At 40.9% G+C, this 19,891-nt stretch overlaps 1 protein-coding gene across 1 annotated transcript; it reads right to left on the reverse strand.

Annotated features, from left to right (window-relative positions):
- On the reverse strand, positions 1-19,870 carry LOC106154217 (uncharacterized). The gene is made up of 5 exons (XM_087018445.1): positions 19,808-19,870; positions 17,942-19,402; positions 17,570-17,638; positions 12,441-12,481; positions 1-5,562 (listed from the first exon to the last, which is right to left on the reverse strand). The coding sequence occupies exons 2-5, from the start codon at positions 19,368-19,370 to the stop codon at positions 2,995-2,997; spliced, it is 4,107 nt and encodes a 1,368-aa protein (XP_086874571.1). The 5' UTR covers positions 19,371-19,402; positions 19,808-19,870; the 3' UTR covers positions 1-2,994.
- Between the last annotated feature and the right edge of the window lie 21 nt (positions 19,871-19,891).

Here is a 19,891-nt window from a genome sequence, read left to right on the forward strand (position 1 = left end):
TGAAAATAGTATATACAAACATATATACAAAAAGTATAATTATGATATGTAACATGACATTCTAATACCAATCAGCATGTCTTATATGGTTGCTACTCTATACTTAATACAATAAAGTATTTGCACTTGACATTTTAATTTAAATATTATGTGTAATGTTAAGCTAAACCTATTATCAAAGTCGCTGCATTAAGGCTGGGTCACACTGCGCTTGCAACCTTTTTGCAACCACAAAATCTGACGGTCGCATGCGATCACTTTAGCCTAGGTCCCAACTACGTTTTGGACGCACGGTTTTTAGGTTCCTTGCGTCCGTCTAGGACATAGCTAAATCGCAGGGAGGGAATCAAGTAAAGCCTAGGTCCCAACCGAACGTATGGGCTACTACGTGTGGTCTACGGCCAAAAAATGGGGAAAACGTGGGAGTTCGTGCGTGAGGAGCACGTCTATCGTGCGACTTTTGGAGGACGCAAACAGCACGTAGAAACTTTTCGACATGATCAACAGCCGCTTCGTGCGGTCTAGCTCGGTCCTAGCCGGACACAAGGGACCAAAAAACCGTGCGTCGAAAACGTAGTTGGGACCTAGGCTTTTGCAAGCTAGTTAAAAAGCTATGGCCAATTTTGATCGGCAAGCAGTCGCAAACCGGTTGCAACAAGGTTGCAGTATGGTATCTGCAACCTCTAATAACCATCTTCAAGTTATAGGTTACCTGTCGCACACCGTTTGCCAAGCGAAGAACAACCTGTCTGCAACCTCTTGGTGCTTGAAAACCGGTTGCAGGACTGTAGCAATCGCTTGTCAACTGGTAGCAGAAAGGTCGCACAGAAAATATGTTGCCAACTTGTGACAGTAACTGCTTTCTCATAAATTCCCCTCTCAAAAGACAAAAAAAAAGTTCTAGTAAAACTGACCCTTTTCAAAAAGACGGGACTGTTATAATTATTGGCTGTGCTTACCTAAGAAACAGAATAAAAATCTAGGAAATACTGGGTAAGACCGTGTATTGGAAGACACTCCTTGTAAGGCGATTACAAACATTTGATGAAAGAACTTGAACTTGAAAATCAGGAAGTTTTCATTCCTTCCCTAAAAATAGAGTCAGCAATGTTTTGTGTACTTTTGACAAGACTACACCCTCTCCAAACGAAATTTGCATACGTTTTAATCTTCATTAATCTTATAATACTCTTTCATATTTTCTTGTTCAAGTACTTGGTCTCTTTGAGGTTGCAAGGCCTGTGCAGTTACGGACACACTGAACAAAAAAACCTCTTTGGGACTTGCAACCGTCTCCGGTTGCAAAAAGGTCGGCGACCGGCTGCAACAACTCGCAAAGTGGTTTCCAAATGAACGCTGGGTTGATATCCGGTTGCGCCGGTTTTCGGGGCAGCACCGATAACCTCTTGGCGACCGAAAACCTACTTGTGGTATCCAACCGGTTGCTAACAGATCGCCGACTGCTTCGCAACTAATCGGCAACCGAATGTGTGTTTTTCTCTTTGTCTTATTAACACCAGGCGTTTGCCTCTTACAATACAACCTAATTAAATCGTGACAGGTCGTGTGAATCGTTTACTTTTTACACTGTCATCCTTGTAGTGAGGATATCAAACACTGGAACGAAGTTAAATTGTTTGTTTTGAAACTGGTTTTATTTAAGATTATTTAACGATCTGTTCAATTATTTGTGGATGATTTTGATGGTCGAAATTATGATATTGAATATCAATTATACATATTTGATTAAATTGTTTTTATTTTCCGTTTTCTCTGCATTCGTGTATTTGTTTTATCGTTTACTTTGATAATAGGGCTTCGCAAATTTTAAATGACATACAGTGATATATAATTTATGTTTTCGGCATTTTACCTATGGTTTTCGTAAAATGATAAAATAAATAAGCTTAGCGTCAAAAACATTGCTGTTAGCTTCCAATTTTTTTTGGTCTAGTAAGTTTGAAATACGTGGTATATTAAACCTTGGCAATTACTATAAAATCTTGCCAACAAGTGCAATTATGCCAACAAATGCAATTATGTTTTTTTTTTTTCTAAAATATTATTATTTATGATCTTGATATTTAGAAGGCATACATGACAAGTTATGAAAAAAATTCTTTGCCCAAATAGACCACCATCCTACGCTTACTTTATTGCAGTCGCTTGCAACCTTCCTGCGACATATTTTCGAATGCCTGCGATCGGTAAAAAACCTGTTAGCGACCAAGAGACTAAAGACCGTAAGTCGACCATGCAGTTACAACTTCAACCTTCTAGCGACCTGCTGCCGACTTCTTGCGACTGGTAAAAAACTTGTAAGCGACCAGTCGACTAAATACTATCAATCGACCGTGCAGTTGCAAATGGTAGGCCCTATGCTACTGGTTGTAGCAACCTACTGACAACCAAGAAGAGACCTGTTAGCAACCTTAAGGATACCAATATCTTTCATCTTTAGTTGCACCGGTTGTCGGTGCACAAAATATATCCGTCAATCCTCTACGATCGCAGGCGACCTGTTAGCAACCTTATGCGACCACTTAAAAACCTATGGCAACCTCCTTGCGACTGAGGTTGCCAAAAGGTTGCAAGCACAGTGTGACTGCAGCTTTAGAATCTGCGCTCAAATAAAGTTTTCCCACAAACTAAATACGTACCAGGCCGGGTTCTATCGGACATGAAGGCCCTTAATTCAGTTCACATGTTTTCTAATATACTTTTATATTAAAACATAAAAACTATCTTCTACTTCATCATCATAATCGGTCCATTCATGGTGATACTCATCACTGTCACACACTTTGTATTAAAGGTTGCATGCCATGTGGCTGCTGAAACAGTTGGCATAATTACGCTCATGATGTTTCACTTCCATCAATATTTCAACTTCATGTCGTCGTTTCTCATTTAAAATTGTTTGGCATTTTTCACCGACACTTTACTTTAGTATTTTCCAGCAGTCGGGGGTACTTTTCAAAAATAATTACCGACCTATTTCCAAGTTACATGCCCGTAAGAGTTGACAATGGCTTCTGTTAGGTCACTGAGGCGGTCTACTTTGCCCAGCTCATTATCAGACATGTTAATCTTCATTCCAGTCTGCTCTGACACTGTACTGAGAGACTGTATCAATGCTATCAGTGGACGGGTGATACCGTGGTACCGACCCAGGTTATTGCTTCTTAATGAAAACGATTTCAATTTTGTGGTATGTTTCACACCTTGGCTCAGTTCAGACACGGCTTCACAGACATCCTGACATCTGTCATCTTTTGTGGTATCACCACGACATGTACACCTGCTGGCCCCACACCTGGATGTCATATCACTGCGAGATCTGAGGTCACTGCTATCAAAGATGTCACTGAGCACATCAGACAGTACTTGCTCCAGCTTCAGGGATTCCAATCCTGGCACATGATGAAGGTTCCTGGCCAGAATTTTTAAAGTCTCAGCACCTAGGCGGGTATAAGTAATACTAAAATCAGTCAAACCATGATTGGCAATAGGCATTTCCACTAGAGCAGATGGGAGCTCTTTTGGCCTTTTGCATACTGATACATTAATTGTTTTTAAGGACTGCGTCTGTCCCAGTTTCATAATGTCTTGACTATTTACCATTCCATGAACTTTAAGATGCACCAGTTTTTCAGGTTTTGGTATTGATGATAAAATTCCATAACAGCGAATTTGTATCGAAATTGTGTCAAGGTTAAGAGCTTTTGATAAAACAGAATTTAAGACAGATCTGCACTCGTCGTAATCTGTCTCTATACACCAAACGATAACTAATAGTTTCTCTAACGTGTCACAAGAATTTAGCACAGATAATACATTGTGACTTGTTTTTCCTATGGGAAACCTAACGTCGTTCATGACAGTTCTCACATCTTTGAATATACCTGAGTACTGCTGAACACGTTTTGATGCCCTCTCTACACTTTTCAACAAGATTTGACTAAATCTGTGATCAGAGTGCTCAAATGATGCAGGTATGTTGAGTGCCGTGTGCCAGGACATAAGCTCAGGGGGCATCACTGTTTTCTGGGTACAGTGTGCATACCAGTGTTCTAGGAGGATATCATTGCACCACTCACTGTACCTCCTGTCATAGTCCCATGCATGTGCTTGAAAACTTTGCATCCGTGATATATCTTCGCCTTTCTTGGATTCAACCTGCAGAGCTTTAGCTCTCTCCAGCACTTTGGTGGCCGCGCTATTACTTAAACCACAGACGAAGCGCAAAACATAGTCCATGTTGTAGAGTTCATCAATAGTGTGTAAGCTGTCCAGAAATTGATCTAAAACATGGCCATTTCCATCTAAGGTATTATTCTCCTTCAGGTATCGTGCAGCAAAAAATTCCTGGATGGTTTTATGAGGGAAAGTAATTGCTTGTTTAACATCGAACTTGTAGTGCACCTTAGTCTTGTTGAGGAGGCCTAAACTGTACATCTCGCCGATATCTGGAATTGATTGCAGATCATTTTCATCAAATATGAGACCTCCCTCTGGTTTCAGCAGTCCATAGTAAGCAAGCTTACCGAGACAGTTAATGGTGTCGTCAATATTTTTATAATATTTGTCTGTTTCATCCTGAGTCTTGGTGTTATATTTCCGTCTTATAAGCAGCTGTATTAGCTTCTTGTATAACAGTGTGTATGAAGCTGGGAGGGATTCTGTCCTGACAACACTTTTGCGATCCTCTAGCCACAAAAGGCAAATGAAAAGTAAAAGTATCGGGATCTTCACTAAGGACATCAGTTTCTTTTGCTTTAAGTAGTCTATCAGACGTTCCCCTGTTGACCCCAACATCCAAACAAGGAAGTTATCGTGTGACTTTGGCTCATCAAAGAATTTAGCAATATATTCTGCTATGTTGTCCTCTGTCAACCCAGTGATGTCATAAACACTGTCCGTATTTCGTGGGTTCATCAATTCTTCTGCCTTCCATGGACGTGTTGTGATGATAGTGCACACGTCTTGGTATCGTCTGCAATGAATGATGTCTGTGATTTCCTTATGATTCTTAGAATCAAATTCATCATAACCATCAAAGACCAATAGCACATGGTCACCGTCATTATCCAGAGCATCCATGATTTCCTTTATCTCGTTCTCAGAGCAAGACAATTGCATTTCAAGTGCTTCCTTTAGAGTTTTACCAGGCTGGATGCTGCGCAGATTTAAGATTAAAAGGTGTTTATATTTTGAAAGTACCCCATCACTTTTTTTACCCAGTGTCGCATTTGCCCAGTCTATTGCCATCTTCTGTGTAAATGTGGTTTTGCCGATACCTGCTTTTCCTCTCACCAATATTCTCTTTGGTGTAATACCCTGTCTGGTATTTTCAAATATTGAGGTATAAGTTGGGACTGGCTTGGAGCTAGTGCCTGTGGGTTTCTTTTCCTCTTGTACCCACTCCAAGTTCACATAGACCTCGTCCATGTGCATGGTGTCGTTGGAGTCCCAAGGAAGACGCTGTATCTGGCTCATGTGGCGGGTGTAAAAAGCCGCTAATGGACTTTTTCTTGACTGTGTTGGACTCATAGCAGGTGCCTGGTAAATAGAGGATATATCTTAGATTTGTTAAACCTGATATCACCAGGCTTACCCAACTACCAAACTCAGCACCAACTGATCCCAAATTCACCTGTAGATTGGACCACCATGCCCGTTTTCAAGGTGTGCGTCAGCATCATACCCCAAATTTTGAGTGGTGATACGATACTTTCCAACCCTGCTAAGTCTCATCACTATCACATTGCGTGCAAGACATGCGCAAGAACGGTGTCTGATACCTCGAAGCGCACACTGACGCTCACCTTGAAAATGGGTAGTTTGGTCCGATCTACCGATGAATTCAGAATCATTCCGAGTCTGGTAGTTGGGTAGGCCTGCTTACGGACTGAAACGGAACGTGTAACTGGAGGTGGGAATCATATCTTTCATTTGCACCTTGTACTTACAGACTTGACATTTAATATGGGATATTTCAGTTTTATATGTATGTCTAGGTAAAAATGCGTTTTTTTTTCAAAATGCTCAGATCTCACATAAGATATCTGACTGAAGAAGTATGAAGTCAGGAGGGTCGCTACCAATTAACTGACTACCAAGTCTTTTGCACTGCTGCATTGTGTAATATGCGGTGATATAATTGGGTAGTGCTCCTTTTGACTGGTCAAAGCTTGGCTTTAATGAAGCATGGCTCTGTCAAAAAAGTATCCATATGTCGGCAACTACTGTATCGAAGAATTTAAAATTTTGCATGCAAGCGGTTGGGTTTTCAGTGCGTAAAATGAGTTGAGCAGTGTATAATGAAATTGTTAAACTTAGCCAGAATGGCGCGGAAAAGACAGACATTGCCACCCAGATTATTGTGTCAAACGGAATGGTCTGCAGAGTTTTATAGAGTTATGACCAGACTGATGCACCTACACAGAGACCACGCCCAATGTATCGACATCTTACCACCAGGGTACAGGACTCACTCTCCTTCAGGATATGCTGCTGCAATTGAACCAAAACCACCCAGTCTGTTTTGAATGAAGGGCAAATTGTAACCAAAACGCGTTTTTCTAGGCTCTTAGCGAACACCAAAATGGTTTCGGGAGGTTAGAATATCAGCCGACCTTTGAGAAAGCCACTGTTATAAGAAAAACAGCGTAGTCTGTTTCTCTAATGAATTGGGGACCATGACCGTTTCTGGGTAGAACACTGAAACTGCGTGGCTTTTTTTATTGAGGTCAGATTTCACCCGTACCGCTAAACTGGTCATAACAGAGTTTACAGACATCCTGAAGAGGCCTGCGACAAGGCGTGTGCCACTCCTTAAGTGACTAGGCTCATTGACAGCGTCACTATTTGGATTGGATACCACATTGGTGCCAAAACACTAATGGAAGTCATCAATGAAAACCTGAACAAGATCAAGGCAAGAGACACTCTGTGAACCACTTGACCATCATTTGATAAGAGCGCTGAAGTTAGTGTCTAGTTTCTAGTTTCCAGTTTCGTTTTTCAAAAACGAACCTGGCAACCAGAAACTAGTGTCGTTTTTCAAAAACGAACCTGGCAACCAGAAACTAGTGTCGTTTCTCAAAAACGATTCTGGCATCCAGAAACTAGTGTCGTTTTTCGAAAAACGATTCTGGCAACCAGAAACTAGTGTCGTTTTTCAAAAACGATTCTGAGAAGCCAGAATCGTTTTTGCGGAGAGAAACAAGGGTGGGCAGAGGGAGAGGCAACCAGCGGTTAGCGTGTACCGCGATTAGGTAACCCTCACCACGAAAGCCGGGCAGGGTTTTACCGTCTCTCCTCGACGTGCGCTGAGACCGAGACGGTCGCCGATTATTGCCTACGGGGTACGGGCAACCCTCATCGCAGAAGCTTGACAGGGTGTTTACAGTGTTACGGTCTTTCCTTGCCGCGCTGGGAGGCCGAGTTGACCGCCGCTACCAGTCACAGGCAGCCTGCACAGTGGAAGCCGGAAATGGAGTTTAAGTGGGGGGTGGGGGTGGGGGTGGGGGAATAAGGGTTAGGTTGAAGAGGGGAAAGGGGCCCCCGGGGCCTCCCTTCGTAGTTTGAAGTATGATTTTTAATTTTATTGAATTTTTGAAAAACGATTCTGATGCCAAGAAACCAGTGTCGTTTTTTGAAAAACGATTCTGGCAACCAGAAACCAGTGTCGTTTTTGAAAAACGATTCTGGCAACCAGAAACTAGTGTCGTTTTTCAAAAACGATTCTGAGAAGCCAGAATCGTTTTTACGGAGAGAAACAGGGGTGGGCAGAGGGAGAGGCAAGTTTAAGTGGGGATGGGGGTGGGGGAATAAGGGTGAGTTGAAGAGGGGGAAAGGGGCCACGGGGCCTCCCTTTGTAGTTTGAAGTGTAATTTTTAATTTTATTGAATTTTTCAAAAACGATTCTGATGCCCAGAGACCAGTGTCGTTTTTTGAAAAACGATTCTGGCATCCAGAAACCAGTGTCGTTTTTTGAAAACGATTCTGGCAACCAGAAACTAGTGTCGTTTTTCAAAAACGATTCTGAGAAGCCAGAATCGTTTTTGCAGAGAGAAACAGGGGTGGGCAGAGGGAGAGGCAAGTTTAAATGGGGGTGGGGGTGGGGGAATAAGGGTGAGTTGAAGAGGGGGAAGGGGCCACGGGGCCTCCCTTTGTAGTTTGAAGTGTAATTTTTAATTTTATTGAATTTTTCAAAAACGATTCTGATGCCCAGAGACCAGTGTCGTTTTTTGAAAAACGATTCTGGCATCCAGAAACCAGTGTCGTTTTTTGAAAACGATTCTGGCAACCAGAAACTAGTGTCGTTTTTCAAAAACGATTCTGAGAAGCCAGAATCGTTTTTGCAGAGAGAAACAGGGGTGGGCAGAGGGAGAGGCAAGTTTAAGTGGGGGTGGGGGTGGGGGAATAAGGGTGAGTTGAAGAGGGGGAAGGGGCCACGGGGCCTCCCTTTGTAGTTTGAAGTGTAATTTTTAATTTTATTGAATTTTTCAAAAACGATTCTGATGCCCAGAGACCAGTGTCGTTTTTTTGAAAAACGATTCTGGCATCCAGAGACCAGTGTCGTTTTTTGAAAAACGATTCTGGCAACCAGAAACTAGTGTCGTTTTTGAAAAACGGTTCTGAGGAGCCAGAAATGTTTTTGCCGAGAGATACAGGGGTGGGCAGAGGGAGAAGCTAGCAGCGGTGAGCGTTTACCGCGACTAGATAACCCTCACCGCGAAAGCTGGGCAGACTCTTACGGTCTCTCCTCCACGTGCGCTGAGACCGATACGGTCGCCGATTATTGCCTTCAGCGTACAGGTAGCCTTCGCAGAGGAAGCTGTGCTGAATATAACGCCTGTCTCGCTCGTGTGGCCGCTGATCTGCATCAGCGCCGTACAGGCAGCTTTCACCGCGTAGGTATTCAGGGAGTTACACTTTTTTTTCTCGCCGTGCGGTGAGGACCAGATGATCGGCCGCCTTAACAGGCCGCCTTCACAGCGTAAGCCGTGAACGTTGGGCGGATGAGAGGAAAAAGGGGGGAGGGCCCTCAGGCTCACTCTTTGTAGTTAGAGGTATAGTTTTTAATTTTATTGAATAATAATAATAATAAAACGATTCTGGCAATCGGAAATCAGTGTCGTTTTTTTTTTCTTTGAAAACGATTCTGAGAAGCCAGAATCTTTTTTGCTGAGAGAAACAGGGGTGGACGTAGGGAGAGGAAACTGGCAATGCATTAGTGTCTACCGCGACCAGGTAAACCTCCCTGCGTATCTGGGCAGGGTGATACGCTCTCTCGAGACGTCCGCCGATCGATGTCTAGCTGCGGTGCACAGATCGACTTCACCGCATCATCGATAGACATCGATCGGCGGACGTCTCGAGAGAGCGTAACACCTTGCCCGGATACGCAGGGAGGTTTACCTGATCGCAGTAGACACTAATGCCTTGCCAGTTGCCTCTCCCTACGTCCACCCCTGTTTCTCTCAGCAAAAACGTTTCTGGCTTCTCGGCATCGTTTTCAAAAAAAAAAAAAAAAAAAAACCACTGCTTGAGGGCCCTTCCCCTTCTTCCTCTCATCCGCCCACTGTTCACGGCCGCGGCTTACGCTGTGAAGGCGACCTGTGAAAGCCGCCGGTCATCTAGTCCTCACCGCACGGCGACAAAAAAAAAAAAATAAAATAAAATAAATAAATAAAAATAAATAAATAAATAACGTAACTCCCTGAATACCTACGCGGTGAAAGCTGCCTGTGCGCGAGCGAGAGAAGCGGTATATTCAGCACAGCTTCCTCGGTGAAGGCTACCTGTACGATGTAGGCAATAATCGGCGACCGTCTCGGTCTCAGCGCACGTCGAGGAGAGACCGTAAGATCCTGCCCAGCTTTCGCGTTGAGGGTTATCTAGTCGCGGTATACGCTCACCGCTGCTTGCTTCTCCCTCCGTCCACCCATGTTTCTCTCCGCAAAAACGATTCTGGCTTCTCAGAATCGTTTTTGAAAAACGACACTGGTTTCTGGTTGCCAGAATCGTTTTTCAAAAAACGACACTGGTTTCTGGGCATCAGAATCGTTTTTGAAAAATTCAATAAAATTAAAAATTATATCTCAAACTACGAAGGGAGGCACCGGGGGCCCCTTTCCCCTCTTCAACCTCACCCTTATTCCCCCACCCCTACCCCCACCCCCCACTTAAATTCCATTCCCGGCTTCCACTGTGCAGGCTGCCTGTGACTGGTAGCGGCGGTCAACTCAGCCTCCCAGCGCGGCGAGGAAAGACCGTAACACTGTAAACACGCTGTCAAGCTTCTGCGATGAGAGTTGCCCGTACCCCGTAGGCAATAATCGGCACGTCGACGAGAGACGGTAAAACCCTGCCCGGCTTTCGCGGTGAGGGTTACCTAGTCGCGGTACACGCACACCGCTTGTTGCCTCTCCTTCTGCCCACCCCTGTTTCTTTCCGCAAAAACGATTCTGGCTTCCCAGAATCGTTTTTGAAAAACGACACTAGTTTCTGGATGCCAGAACCGTTTTTTGAAAAACGACACTGGTTTCTGGTTGCCAGAATCGTTTTTGAAAAACGACACTAGTTTCTGGTTGCCAGAATCGTTTTTGAAAAACGACACTAGTATCTGGTTGCCAGGTTCGTTTTTGAAAAACGACACTAGTTTCTGGTTGCCAGGTTCGTTTTTGAAAAACGACACTAGTTTCTGGTTGCCAGGTTCGTTTTTGAAAAACGACACTGGAAACTAGAAACTAGACACTAACTTCATCGCTCTCATTTGATAGGGGGCACCTTAGAAACAATTTTAGGTTGCACGATGTGATTGCCGGCTCATACACAGCACTTTGAAAAGCAGATAACTTACAGAACCAAGAGAATGAGCAGCTACCTTAGTAATCAAAATCGCTATATTTGAACCACATAAACAACACGTAGGTAGGTCATTACTCGTCGAATCAGCGGTCTGCATGTTCTACAACAAAACTGAACCAAATTGGGCAAGTTTTAACCGTTGCCCGGAATTGTATTCCAGTTTAAACCCTAAAATCCTATCTTAAGGAATGCCTTGCCGCTTAAAAGCTCTGGTAGCAGCAAGATGAGGTCCTGCGTAACAGCGACCGTTGCTGTGACTAGACACTAACAGGAGGGTCTTTTGTGGGTCGTGTAACTCTTATAAATACGATAATTTGGAAAATATAGAGACCCAAAATATCGCTTTCAATGGTTGTCGTATGACTTAGAATAGGCAGTGTATTTTTGTTTGCTTCACTGACGAATTCAATTAATGAACTGATGTCACAATGACATCGGACAGATTATCAAAAGTTTTTAAAACACGATTTTAATCCTTATTTTTATTTATCAGTCAGCAAATTAGGAAAAAAACTGATGAATTATGATTTGGAGAAAATATTCCATATTAAATGTCAAGTCTGTATTTGAAATCAAAAGACTAAATATGTTGTTAAAAAAACTAAATACATTAAAAAAATTTGATAGAAACGTGTGTACAGAATAACAGAAATTAAATCCCTTTAATTTGAATAAAAAATAATTTGATATCATTTATTTGATAATAATAAAAATTAATATTATTAATAATAAATTTATGAATAAATAAATGAATGAATAAATCAATATTGCAAAAGGTGGGTCAAGAGAAATCGGTACTTTGTGAATTTTATCTACTTTGTTAAGACGAAACAAATCATGTTACGAAAAAAAGTTTCACGGGTTGAATTAACTTATTAGGGCCGATGGAATAATTGAAACGTGTCTGGATTTAAAACTGTTATGTCAGATTTTAACAGGTGTCCCTCACCAGAAAAACTTACAAAAACGTCAAATAAATGAAAAAGTAACACAACCCGGTGGCATAAAATTTTCCTTTACTTCGGTTTTTTATAGGTATGCAAACAAAACAATGACATTTAAATGGGTTAACATCATGAAAAGGAGCTCAATTCAAAACAGCTTCATAACAAAACACTTTAAAACCACACTCTGTGGATCACACTCTCGTCATGAATCATGCTAATTTATTTCATAAAATATATTATTTTTTACGGGGCCATGGCTACTATTTAGACACACTTATTTACAAAGGTGCAACGATAAACGTTATGTGTTGAAGTGGTGGCGAATAAAGCAACAAAAAGGAGATTTGTCTTCTTAAATTGTCTATTTCTATTGCATTAATATTACGATAAAATTTCTCAGTAAATGCATTTATAAAGTACCGATAGCCCTCAACATGAAAAGATCAGCTGTAACTCTAATTAAACTTATAAAATATATGATAGCACTCATAAGTGTACATGTTTATGGACGAAAAATAAAAGTTACACATTTGCGTGTACAGCATTAAACTTTTTTGAATTATCAATGTCAAAATATTGAACACAATGCTGAGAGATATATTCTATATGTACCTGATAGGGAGTGCCTGGTGTTGTTCCATGGAGTTTGTTTGCTGTAAAAGAAAAGCAGTCTATTTAGAAAAAACGATGTCTTCACTGTTTATACAACATTGGTCAAAAAGGTTGTCCCACCCCCATTTCCATGTACTTTTATTTACAAATGATCACCTCATTGCTGTGAACTGTTAGAAATAGTGCTTTTTATTACAGATACCGTGTCTAAAATGATTAATGGTTAAAAAAAATACAAATTAGTGGTGAAAATATACATATTTTATACCATTTAGTAAAATTTATTAGAGGTACCCCCTCAAATCCACTGTTTCACTGTGACTTCTACAGATGTAAAGAAATGACTATTAGATTGAAAAGACGCCATCAAATGTCACCGAATTCGCACAAATTTGGCATTAAGGTGTGCTCGTTAAAGGTCACGTGCCTAACAGCGTGTGCGTCTACCGCGTTCTGCAATTAGGCCACACTTTTTAATTTTTATGGATGACATCCTCTGGGGACCCCAAAATCGGTGCGAGCGGGCGAAAAAAAAAAAAAAAAAAAAAAAAAAAAAACAGCCCCCCCCCAAAAAAAAAACTGCTTAAGAAAAGTTATGTTTTCAGTTCACAGCTGGAAACACTAATTTACTACAGAAACACGTATCAAACTAACAACATGTCTTTATCCATGCTCTCAAAATATTAAAGCATTGTGAATAGGGCCTACTTCGTAGAAAGGTAAAAAGTCATGAATATATATGCTGCATATCACCAAATCTATTTAAGGCCGGTGATAGTAAAAGGACCAAAGTCATAGAAACAAAGCCCTGGGCTTATAAGTTTTTATAAAAAATTAAAACAAACTTCCCAAAAGGCCAATTAAAGACGGGGATTAAGTACAGTGTCCAACGGATGACGCTCTGGCGCCAATTTGAGGGGAAAAATGCCGTTTTCGGTATTGGGATTTTCTCTATAACCAAGACAGCTATTCAAGTGATTCAAAAGGCCTCATAAAGCTGGGTGAAAGCACTTCAGCGCGGTACCAGGGAATTGTCTTAAACTATTTACTTTTGATTTTATCATCTTTTACGTTAAATTACCCCATATTTCAATGGCTTATTCACTTCAAAAGGCGATATCTTTCAAACAAACAATTTTCTCTTAAACCCCTGATATCATGCTTTAGTCCACATTCCTAACAACAATAGGTGCAACTTTTGTAACGATCGGTTGCTCAGATAGTGAGATATACTTGGCAGCGATTCACTTATCTCGTCAATATAGAAAGCTGTTAAAACAGCCAAAAACGTTCACAGGTTGGTTAACAGGGCTTATTAGTCAAATGCTTAGCTGGCAAATTTACCTGTTATCGGTTATACGATCAGCTGGAACCATTGCTTATTGTCATCTAAAAATATTTTGTTTGGGTGCTTTGAAGGGGCAGAAAATCGTGCTTTTGTTACATTTTCCGACCACTCGTTAGGCATGTAAGCGTGCCGCCATTTTGATTAACAGCTCTGGAGAGGGCCCTAGCCTTGTGATGCCCAGTAGGGTGTCAAGGATATGTAGAAGGAAGCGCTAACAAAGGCGATTACGTTTAACCGCAATTAAGAGGTGTGAAGTTGCATTTGAACGTTTCAATGGCTCTTCCTCGGCAATCGAGTAATTTTACCTGAGAGATTCCTTCTTTGTTATCGGCAAAGTGATCAGATAAAACTGTGTCGAGAGCAAGTGTCCGTCACTTGTGTTGATACGAGTTTTTTGACGGGTAACGCTGCAGGATTATTTTGCACGGCACTTGGTAGTCGTCAGATCAACGGAAAAATCCAGTGACTACTTCAGAGCGGTCTCGCTCAAAATGCCAGCTAAGATAAAGGGGAGACGCTCAGCTGCACAAGATTCAGCGGTAAAAGTGGCTGAGAGAAGGCTTTTGAATAAATATTTTATTTTTACACACATGACACTTAGACCTAATTTGCTTTTTACCTGCTAGCCTTGACTATTCTCGGGGTCTTTTTGTGATTTTCATTTTTGGACACTTGAACTCTTTCTTCCCGCTTGATCAGTGATTTTGAAATTGTTTTTCTCCAAATATCGCAAAATGCAAAGCCGCTAACATGCGTTTTTATTTTTATTGTTTTAATCATGCTGTCAACCTTTGCTTGGATTTCTCTTGTTTGGCCATTCAAATCACAATTTTTCGCGTGTCTCTCAAGCTCCATGATATCATATCTTGGAGAATAAAATTTTATTTTGTCAACATTAGATTTACCTTTTGCAAACGGCGACCAACAATCATATCCGGTTTCGTAACGTGTCGCAGATACGCTCGACGATATATATCGCAAAAATTAAAGGCTAGGCTAAAAGTATCCTTTTTTAGCTTTTTTTATTTATGTTTTTATCGATTTTTCTTTCATTTGTCAATTAATTTAGACGTTTCGATTAACTCTTTCACCCATTTATTAGGTATACAGAAATCAGTCATCCGACTGAACAAATAGGGCCGGTTTTCCCCAACCGCCACGCATAGGCCTTACTCTCAAAATTTTCCTTCTTTCCTCTGGAAAGGGACTTTTAACACGAACTTTTCTCTTCCCCATAGTGTACTAGCTAGACTTCTTCGCTGCTAAGCTGATGTAAGACTTATGACCTATTACCGCACACGTAATCGGCTTATAACTCATTAACTGTGCTCCGACCCCCTCATGGCAACGGCCCTTAGTAACAGAGGCGTGGCTTAGTTGTCAGCCTGACTGGGGCGCGTGCCGGTTGAAAAACTCATCAAAAGACGCATTTTGCGATGCAAATTCATAAAAATTATTACATCCAACGTTAGATACTTTTTTGATTAATATAAACACACAAAAAACTCAAAAACACGATTTTAAGCGTATTTAACCCTATCACCGACCTTAAGGTTATTTCATGCATTCTGTTGGTATAGCAATCAATAACACAAATATCAAATAAACAGCGTGTCTTTATTTGTACTCTCAGAAAATTAAAGCATTGTGAACACTTCACAGAATTGTTAAAAGAAATAAAGCAAAGATAGGGCTATGCTTCCTACGCCTATGCGTCCGCAGTCGACAATGACAGTATGGAGCTTGCGGAATTAGCCAAGGATTGCCGATTGCATTTTCTGGCAAATTCAATAACGATGTTTGCGACAACCGACTTCCCTGGGGGGGAATTTTTTTTTGGGGGGAGAACGGACGAAAATCGGTGCGCGCGCAGGATGTCATCCATAAAAATAAAAAAGTGTGGCCTTATCTCCTGTAGAAGGCATGACAAGCCTTCAACACGGGTAACGATTCTGTTTTGTGGGATGTTGTCCCATTCTTCTTAAACAAGTTGGGGGAGTTGGTCCACGTTTTATGGGGTTGGTTTTCCTTTGCATTGCACACTCCAATTCATGTCACAGTTGATTAGTAAGTTTAATATCAGGGCTCAAAGATGGTGGTTCCATCCTTAGAGCATTGTGTTTCTTTAAGAAGCACTTGCTAGTCGAGAGGTGTGAGCAAGTTTGCAGTCATTATGGAGCCTGGAGTGAACCCCAGAGTCAGTTCTTGAAAATGGAATGAGATATCAGCTGAGAATGCTACGTTCAGTGATCCCACAGGCACCTGAACCTGTCCATCCATCACTGGCAGGAAGTCGGTTTTGCTGCAGAATCAAACCTTTCTTGTATCCCATCGATGGTCAAATGAGGGTCCACAGAAATGTTAAAAAATGCCTTTTTTGAAGGGTGTGTGTAAGATAATTTCGCCTGAGGTGTTAGATCAGTTCGCATTTGGAGAACATTCCAAGCCCATGGTCCTAGTACATTGTTCCTTTTGGAACTAAACGTAACAGGGGTATTTTATTGTAACATTCTCAACAGAAATCTCACTCCATTTGAAAGAGGTGACCTCAGGGATGCTACTGGCTTCATTGTGACAACGCACTTGCTCACACCTCTCGTCTGTCCAGAGATTTGTTGCAGAAACACAGGGCTCTGAGGATGGGACAACCGTCTTTGAGCCCTGATATTAATCCCCCTGAGCACCTGTGGCATTAATTGGAATGTGCATAGCAGGGGACCAATTCCCCAATAATCTTGACCAATTCCGCTACGCTCTTTAGGACGAATGGGACAATATCCCACATAACAGAATTGTTACCCGTGTTGTGCGCTTGTCGCGCCGTCTACAGGAGATAATTGCAGTACGCGGTAGACGCACACGCTGTTAGGCACGTGACCTTTAACGAGCACACCTTAATGATAATTTTGTTCGAATTCGGTGACATTTGATGGCGTCTTTTCAATCTAATAGTCATTTCTTTACATCTGTAGAAGTCACAGTGAAACAGTGGATTTGAGAGGGTACCTCTAATAAATTTTACTAAATGGTATAAAATATGTATATTTTCACCACTACTTTGTATTATTTTTAACCATTAGTCATGTTAGACACGGTATCTGCTATAAAAAATCTCTATCTAACAATTTACAGCTGTGAGGTGATTATCTGTAAATAAAAGTACATGGAAATGGGGGTGGGGCAACCTTTTTGACCAATGTTGCATACCCACCACGAAAGCATACGTGTATGTTTGATGACACCTTTTAAACAAGTCAAATGATTATGAGAAAATCGTTCAAACTGTCCTACATTGTTCACGCAGTTTCTATTTGTGGCTGGTGTTTTCTGATAGAAGTGCAGGTAGTAGAGAAAAAACATTTTCAACCCAAAATCTCATAATCTGAGCTCCAGTCAATCAATTTGTATGTGGGAAAAATTATATGTAGGTTAATATACATGCAGCTACTATACAGCAGATCATTATAAACGTTATTCCAACGTAGTACTTAAGTAGTTAAAACAGATTTTTTTAAAGTTTACGCTCATAGTTTTTGTCCATGGACTTAATATTTTATTTTCTGCCATTCATATTTTGTTGAATATATAGCGCACAATACTGTGGAAATAGTTGTCAGATCTAGAGTATATCACCATTCACAGTGATTTTTGGTGCGTCTTTCCTTCCTTTATCTGGTACAGGGAGTAGGAGAGAATTCTAAATCTGCCGTTTTGATTTGTAAAGAAAAGTGACACCTCAAATCAATGCAATACAGCTGACTGTAAAAACTATAATACTCACGATCTGCAGTTTTTTCAACTTGCTTCTTCTCTGGTACATGGACGTGGAGAACTGGCACCGCTTCTGACCCTGAATGCAATGGAATGTTTAAAATCCCAGAAACATTCGTAACAATTTTAAAACTGTTGTTATGCTTAAAGCGAAACAGACATTGCACATGTAGTGATTAATAACCGCCATGTAAGTCAAGTCTAGAAAGGCTTTATACCTATGAGAAAAGAAAGTCACACTTGGAAGAAGAATGACTTGGTTATAATGAGAAAAAAAAAAACTCCAATTACACATGTGTTTTATTTGATAACGACATTTAATTGTAGATTAATTTACCTAGATTGAGGAAGACATGAAGGTATAAAAGAAGAAAGTACATACCTTGTGTCTTCGGATCTTGTCTAAGGCATCGCTTCTCTGGCTCCGACTGATCATGAAACAACTGTGTGAGCTTTTCTGAGATTCCCTCAAATCCAGCTACCATTTTTTCTTTCACATCTCTCTGACCATCAAGTACGTTTTCGAGATCTTTGGAGATTCCCTCAAATCCAGCTTCTGTTTTTTCTTTCACATCTCTCTGACCACCAAGTACGTTTTCGAGATCTTTGGAGATTCCCTCAAATCCAGCTTCTGTTTTTTCTTTCACATCTCTCTGACCATCAAGTACGTTTTCGAGATCTTTGGAGATTCCCTCAAATCCAGCTTCTGTTTTTTCTTTCACATCTCTCTGACCATCAAGTACGTTTTCGAGATCTTTGGAGATTCCCTCAAATCCAGCTTCTGTTTTTTCTTTCACATCTCTCTGACCATCAAGTACGTTTTCGAGATCTTTGGAGATTCCCTCAAATCCAGCTTCTGTTTTTTCTTTCACATCTCTCTGACCATCAAGTACGTTTTCGAGATCTTTGGAGATTCCCTCAAATCCAGCTTCTGTTTTTTCTTTCACATCTCTCTGACCATCAAGTACGTTTTCGAGATCTTTGGAGATTCCCTCAAATCCAGCTTCTGTTTTTTCTTTCACATCTCTCTGACCATCAAGTACGTTTTCGAGATCTTTGGAGATTCCCTCAAATCCAGCTTCTGTTTTTTCTTTCACATCTCTCTGACCACCAAGTACGTTTTCGAGATCTTTGGAGATTCCCTCAAATCCAGCTTCTATTTTTTCTGACACATCTTTCTCATAAATGTGCCATTCTTCCATAATGTCTTGATATTTCTTGATTAATTCCTCATCAAGAGGTTCAGTCAAGATATCATCATAATCTTCATTTTTGAATCTGCCAGAGAGACCCAAGAGAATGGATTTTAACTCTGAGAAAAAGGCTTTGAAATCTTGATTACTGATTGCCGCCTTGTTTGCATGGCCATACACTTTATTCCGATATCTTTTAACTCGCCCAATTCTGGCTTCTGTTGATGTGTCTGCGTCAGAGGGGTTGTCCCATGCATTCAGCCGAGGGCGAGGATTCAAGGTTGTGATGTTTCTCAGCAAAAGCACAGTCAGTGTGATGTCTAAATCACCCACAGTTACTGATGCAGAGGGATTTCCAGCAGGATACAGCTGGTTTTGTTGATGTATATTAAGTACTCTTAACAGTACTAGTCTATCAAGTTTTGCCTTGACTGTTGCATCACTAAGCACCCCACATAACAACCCCGTGCTCGAGTCGAATAAATTGGGATACTTTTTTCTTAGCTCTTCATGAAGAACGTCATGCAAGACCTTCAGGGCGAAATCTACAATCAAAATGTTCATGCGAAAAAAATTATCCCGGTCAGAGCCGGTGTATGTCCCCAATGCTGTTGCCATGTTACTTATAAATCCTTTCCTGTCTAAATTTTCTGGAACGAAATGCAAAATGGAGATTTGTCTTAGTCAATGAATGTCTAATATTTAATTGTCATATTCAAATACACTGGTTTTAATTGAAATACATGTATGTCATCTGAAAGTGAGAATTTTAAAAGAATCGTACATGTAACCGGCAAAGCTTTTTTCATCCATACAAAGATGGATGTCACAATGGTAAGTTAATCATATGTTCGCAGATTAATACGTTTGATTATAAGGTTGTTAATCTGGAGAAAGTACAATGTAAGACCCGTCCAAATTTCCTATGGTACTTTTGCATCTGATATTAATGACATACCAATCTAGTGCCTTATTCTACATATGGGTTGAAGCTAGAAATACGTTGGTTGAAGAAATAGTTATGATAACAGCTGGTAATATGCCTAATACTGTACCTCTAAAACAGGTTCACGCGTATCATCATGAAAGCAAAGTCGTCTCCACAAGGCACCCCCCCCCCCAAAAAAAAAAAAAAAAAA

This window comes from Lingula anatina, chromosome 7 (assembly GCF_051362555.1).
Source record: "Lingula anatina isolate TDL-2025a chromosome 7, LinAna3.0, whole genome shotgun sequence".
NCBI classification, from domain to species: Eukaryota; Metazoa; Brachiopoda; class Lingulata; order Lingulida; family Lingulidae; genus Lingula; species Lingula anatina.